Source organism: Phacochoerus africanus, chromosome 11 (assembly GCF_016906955.1).
Source record: "Phacochoerus africanus isolate WHEZ1 chromosome 11, ROS_Pafr_v1, whole genome shotgun sequence".
NCBI lineage: Eukaryota > Metazoa > Chordata > Mammalia > Artiodactyla > Suidae > Phacochoerus > Phacochoerus africanus.
Window position 1 is genome coordinate 35,865,891 of NC_062554.1, and position 6,642 is coordinate 35,872,532.

Below are 6,642 nucleotides of genomic sequence, written 5' to 3' on the forward strand. Positions count from 1 at the left end.
ACCTCTAGCCTGGGAACCTCCATATGCCACAGGTGCAGCCCTAAAAAGCAAAAAAAAAAAAAAGGAAATGTCTGTAGCTGGCATAGCTCATTCAGTCTGGGAGTCAGGAAAAGCTTCCCACAGCAAATGCCACTTCCCATGAGACCTAAAGGATGAGTAGCAGGAAATACAGCAATGGTGGCCTAGCGGTCCAGCCAGAGGGAGTGGCACAGGCAAGGGCCACAAAACAAACATCATGATGGATTCAAAGAACAGAGCATGGGGTTTGGGGTGGGAGGAGTGGTGTCTAGAGATGACAGTAGGAAGAGCAGGGATGGGGGATATCTTGAATTTTGTAGGCCATTTGAAGGAGCATACATGCAGATAAATAAGCCTCCTTGTTGTGTTTCTCTACCCCTCATACTTTACCCTGTTCTATATTTACCATGCTCTTTAGGGAAGCCAGGGAAGTACTTTTGAAGGAAAATAGAATGATTTAGTTTTAGTTATGCCAGGTGTGGGTTCCTTTTGGGAAATAGTGGGCATTCTAATGAATACTGGGCATTCTGATGTAAAGCTCTGGAGCTCTGAAGAATTATAAGGCAGATTTGGGATTCATCAGCACTAAGGAGAAAATCAGAGCCCCACAGTGGGGGAGTTCTCAGAGGAGAGAATCAAAGTTGAGAATTGCAGGAATTGACAAAATAGGACAGGAGTGTTTGTTTTGTTCACTGCTGTAGCCTTAGCACAGAGCCTGGTGCAGAGTAGGTGCTCAGTAAATATTTGTTGGATGGATGGATGGATGGATGGATGGTGGGAGGCTAAAATATTGGAGAATGTCCTTTTGGGGAGAAGGAGAGTCTAGTTCCTCTGCAAAAATTTTGCTTTGGCCTGAATTGATAGGCTTCTGAGAGAACCCTAACTCAAATGAGTAAGTGTGCAGTTTCTTGCAGAGGGACCCTGTAGTAGTAATAGCAGTAATTATTTTTTCAAGGTCCTCACCAGGTTTTAGAAGCGACAGCAATCCCACGGTGGATTGGAATGAGGGAGAGGGACTCAGGCCACTCTAGAGGAAGCAAACTGTACCTGAATTCATTGTTCCTCTGTCAGACATGATCAGTTCTGCACATCTCCTCTGTAATATTCTTACAATTACCTGTGTCCTTGCATATGTCTCTTGCGTACTAACTGAATGCAGTGAAGCAAAACCAAGACACATTCAAGCAACAACAAATATGCTGCAGGCTTGGGTTGGAAAGCCAAATTAGTATTCAAAACATGTATCTTATCTAGGTGAAAGAATATAAGAATATAATAGCTCTGTCATTTTGACTTTACATTATTCAGTGAGCACTGCACTGCCAAGGCATTATGCTGTGAAAATTACACTCAATCTAAAGCTCCAGTGAAATGAAGTAAGATTAGGTGTAATGAGAAGAAGGAAGTACAACGGCCAGAAGAGGAAAAATAATTATCTTTTCTTTGACCTTCAAAAGAAAGATCTACTCAGTAAGAATAAGAACCAGAAGAAGTCTATAAGCAGTAGCCCGGCCATTCTTCCTTTGTCTCCTCTTCACACCACTTTTTTTGTTAGCTTCCTTAGCTCACAAATCATCTGAAATTGTCTACCTGGGTCCTTCTCCAAGAAACTGAGAATTTGAGAGCATAGGAACTCAACCTTTTTCTTGTATCTTTTACAGATTTGTTAGTTGGCAGGTAGGCCAACTGATCAATGACCAAATGGATTTATATACACTGTGTAATGTTATATAAATGAGTGGAATTTTATGATTAAGATATGTACCCTGGAAGCCAAAACGCCATTTTTGCATTTTGATTAAAATCATGTTATATACAGTGTCTAATTATTTTCCTGGTGGGACAGAGAAAGAGAGCCCTGGGAAATCAACTTGCAAGATCTACACCTTGACTGTTGGAGCCTTAAGAAGAAGGAGAATTGTCTCAGATTATGCACCCCCACTCTTATTCTGTCCTGTCTTTTAAACCTTTCAAAATGTTTTCCTGTTGTTGCCTGTAAAGTAGAAAAATGGTGAAACCAAATGGGTCTATGTTCTTCTAAAACCTTGTGCTACACCAGGTCATCTTTAGAGTGAATATGTACATTGTGGAAAAGTGAATTACTTATGAAGAATTTTTCACGGTGCCTGTTTATTATTGTCAATAGGAATAAATATCTTATTAATTATGAGATAGTAATGGGATGCTTTTAATTCATCAGTATTGGAAACCTAACTCTGTATACAAAACAGTGAGGGTGTGTATATTTGAGCTCAGAGGCCAAGTCAGGAAAATTATGTATGTATTTTATGTAGCAGGGGAAGAAGAAATTACAAATGATTAGAGTTTTTATTTAGAAACATAAAAAACATAACATTTAGAAAGACACTAAGGGAGCTTAAAAAGAGGGCATCTTCCAAACCAGGGTTCCCAAACTTTAATGACATGAGATTCATCATAATGAACTGTGGTATATGGTTGAATCTGGGAGGGTCTGTGTTTTTTACAAGACCTCATGCCATTCTTGGGATACTTGAGGATGGATGGATGGATGATTGAATTCTTTTGGTTGAATAAGAAACTGAGATTAGAGGAAGCAAATTTCTGTGAGTGCGTAGGGAAACAACCAGGATTGATAAAGAAACTCCCTGTCAGGTCTTATGAGAAACGATAAGAAGAAATGGGGATGTTTAACCTCATGGATAAAGGGCACCTCAGATACTTGAGTTGAAGAAGGATTGAATTTGTTCCAAGAAATATGGGGCAAGAGATTTTGGCCCAGCGTGAGAAAGAACCTCTGAGAAGCTGGTTCTTCGTCCATGGACCAGGCTAATGTGAGTGTTGTCACCAGGAACGCTCACAGTTGGGTGCTGCCTCAGGGAATCCAAGTGTCAGATGGAGCAGAGACAGATGGGTAACTCCTGAGAGTACCGATGCCTCTGATCTGGGGCTTCTCTGCTGTGGTCAGGTTCCCACTCCAGCAGCGGCAGTGGGCCCTGGCTGGTGTAGCCCAGAGGCATTCGGGTGAGGGTTGGTATGTATCCCCATCGGAGATGTTCAAGGCATTCAGTGTGTTAACTTGTGTTAACACAAATTAATATCAAGTGTTAATGTGTAGAGAGCCCAGAGACAGTCCAATCCTAAAAGAAATCAGTCAACCCAAAGGAAAAAATAAAATAAATTCTCTCCTTACTACCCTTCCTCCTGTAGTTGAAGAGAGAGGCCATATACTTAAAGATGTACAGTACTTAACAGTGTCATGAAGGAGTAATCAGGTGAGTTGTGGAACTAGACCACATCTGGCAGTGTGTGTGGGGAGTGGAAGTAGAGGCCATTTCTAATTTTGTATTACAGTGAGATATGAATAAAGATTTTTAAAAATCTGTTTTTGGAACTATGTTTAAAGGTTATCCCCAGAGTTCCCATCTTGGCTTAGCAGTAACCAACCTGACTAGTATCCTTCCCTGGCCTCTTTCAGTGGGTCAGGGCTCCAGCATTGCCTTGAGCTGTGGGATAGGTCACAGGCATGGCTCACATCCCTCGTTGCTGTGGCTGTGGTGTAGAGCGGCAGGGGCAGCTCCCATTTGACCCCTAACCTGGGAACTTCCATATGCGGCAAAAAAAGAGGTTATCTCATAAGTAGCTGGTTATCAGAAAAACAAAAGCTATTGTTTTTTTGTTTTGTTTTCTTTTTACTATTAGAATTGAGTATATTTGTTCCAAAATTCTCTTGTCATCTCTACTGCTTAACTCCTCCCCCATAGAGGTGAAGAGCAGGATTTAAACCTTGGTTGCTGGCTCCAGATTCCTCCTCCAAATTATTTTCTACTTCCTTCGAAGGTTAAGATAAAGAAAAGCCTGTGTAATATTTGGTTTCCTTTTTTCTAACTAGTATTATTTCCCTAAATACTTTTTTCTTATATAGAGACGCTTGAGCTTGCTTTGCTTTACTGCACAGATACCTATTATTGTCTTTTTAAAAAGCTGTTCACATTTCAATTCTAAATTTGGTGGAGGGAAGGGCTCAGTGGGGAAACCGAATACAGTACTCATACCAAATACTTAACATTTATTCCAAAAATTTTCCCAATCCAGGTAATTTGTAGATAACATTTTTGAGACAAAAATAGTATTTGAATATGAAAGTATGCTTCAGAGCAAAGCTGTCTTATTAACAATTTTCTGTAGTTTAATGACCAGTCTGTATTGTTCAGAGCTGATTTACAGTTTTTATTGTCTATTAATAGATTGTCAGACTCCATTTGTTAGATTAGTCAGGGTAAGTTAAAACTTTACTCAAATCAAATATCAAGGAAAAAAAAAAGGCTGAGTGGAGTAGTTTTGAAAAATCAGACCATTATGTTAATTTAATTAGGAAAAGGATGAAATAGTTACAATCGTAACTTTCAGAATATGTTCCAGATGTTATTTATATTCTAGAGATGGTAGAATTGATTTTTGCTTCCTGCTGGAAAAGAGTGAGAATAATTCCAGGAGCAATTGCAAAATTTTTGCAGATTGTTAGCTTCTATTACATTGATTTTAAGGAATAATTTTTAACAGTAGAATTTGCTTTATTTTGATCTCTTCTTTGAACTCCCTAGTTGCTGTTATTTGGTCTAACATCTCTTTCAGCATTCAGGGGGGATTTTGAATATGATTTAAGGATTTTTTTTCTCTTGCATTCTTATCACTGTCTTATTGCTAACAGGCTATTTGATGCACGAGTTTCATAAGTTTTGGATTGAAGAGGACCCCATGGACATAATGGAATTTAATCGTGTGCGAGAGAAATTCCGCAAGAGGATCATAAAACAGTTGCAGAACCCAGACATGGCATTGTGCCCACACTTTGCTGCCTCGGAAGGTTTAATCAACATGTAGTCACCCACACTGGTTTTAATGGATACCCCAGAACACTGCCTCATTATTGTGTTAGATCTCTGCTTAGGCCCCAGCTCACACACTGAATGCACACAGTGATTGTATGCATGCCTGTTGGTACAGTATTTTCATATCTTGGTCATTAATTACCAGATCCCTAGATACCACAATTTCTGGAGTATCTGTCATCCAGTGACTGCTCATATTGTGGCATTATGCAGTGTTACATCTTGCCTTGACACCCAGGTATGGAGAGAGTTTTCTATTTTTTTAGATTGTTTTCCTCTCCCTCATAATGCAGCATTGAAGAATTGTATTTCTCTAGCTGTATTTTGTATGTAAAAGATTTAGCTGAATCTCATTCTGTGAAAGCCTTTTAATTTATTGATATGTTTCATGACCACAAGCGCTAGCTTTTCAAGCCAGGTTCATGCTTGGCCCTCATTCCAATAAAGTATAAGACTTTAAAATAATACAGACAGACACATGATAAGCCAAAGTCATTCCTGCAAACAGCTGTGCTTCATGAAAATGTAACAAGGCTTACAAGAAGCAAATTTAGGTAGGTGCTGTTTTTGTTTAAGTACCACAGAATTATATTGTAACTTACCCCCAGTTGCAATGTGTCATAGGCATCTGAACATTAAATTATTTTATTCTCATAATTTTACTGGCTTGGATGCCTAGATATGTTTATGATGCTTGGAGCCTCAGGAAATAAGTATGCATACTGCAAAAGCTGCAAAAGCTCTTTCACTGCCTGCTGCTTGCTGAACTCAGAGTTGTACCCTGGCACTGTTCTGATCTGAGCATCTCTGCTTGGGGACTGAGTGCTGGCAGGTTTGTTGTCTAGGTCAAGAGGTCATATTAAAAAAAATAATTTTCAAGAAAATGTGTTGCAAGAGAGGGACCTGAGCTACTTCATTCTGTAATATATCTTGGAAAAAAAAATGACCTTGTCTTGTATCAGTGGAAGAAGTAAATTGCTTGGAAAGGGAACAAAATCAAATCATTTCTGAACTGCTAAAAATCATTTTAAAAACCATGATTTAGTTTGGAATTCTGATTGTAGTCTGTTGAATAGTATTTACCATGGCATTTCATACCCATGGTATTTTATACCTTCTGACTATCGATTTTAGTATTATTAGATGTTTGTGTAATCACTTGCTTATTTAAATGAATTTTGAGTACTGCCTAACTGTCGGTTATGAATAAATTACATGTCATTCTACTGTAACGTATAGTGGATTTAATTTTAATATTTTTGTGCTTGTATAGCTTCTGAATATGCAAATATGTGAGTGGGTAGAATATCAAAGACAGACACCCTGAAGCTAAATATAAATCACGCCATCATTCAAAGTAACCATGTGAATTGTGTGTCATGTCTGAGAGACTGCTTTTATTTAACTCATCTTAAGACCTGGTGGTGCTTTAATGAAAGCATTAAAGATCCAGCTTTAATGAAAGATCCAGCTTTCTCTTTGTAACTTACTCTGAAGCCTGGTTTGCTCACTGCTAGACAGTGGATATGGAAAACATTAAGGTGTCTGTTGTTTCCTGGTCCATTCTAGCTCCTCTGGGATTTTGCTGTCCTTTCCCTTTCAGCTGTGTGCCAGGTGGCAGGATTTTGCCATGCCCTTTCTTCAAATGGGGAAGGAAAGGAGTTGGTTAACAAGAATATATATTCCTCTCTGGAGTAAGTGAGGATTAGTGGACCTGGTAAACGTCCTGTCTTGGGAGCCCTGAATTTCTACC

At 39.0% G+C, this 6,642-nt stretch overlaps 1 protein-coding gene across 4 annotated transcripts in view; it reads left to right on the forward strand.

Annotated features, from left to right (window-relative positions):
- Positions 1-6,353, forward strand: part of ELMOD1 (ELMO domain containing 1) — a 62,462-nt gene extending 56,109 nt beyond the window's left edge. For 3 of the 4 annotated variants that reach the window (XM_047753541.1, XM_047753540.1, XM_047753539.1), the window contains one exon: positions 4,709-6,353. In XM_047753541.1, coding sequence (XP_047609497.1) covers positions 4,709-4,881 — 173 coding nt within the window. In that variant the 3' untranslated portion in view covers positions 4,882-6,353. Of the gene's footprint in view, positions 1-3,207; positions 3,358-4,708 lie in introns of those variants that run through there. The other variant, XM_047753542.1, reaches the window with a different exon arrangement.
- The last annotated feature ends 289 nt before the right edge of the window (positions 6,354-6,642 follow it).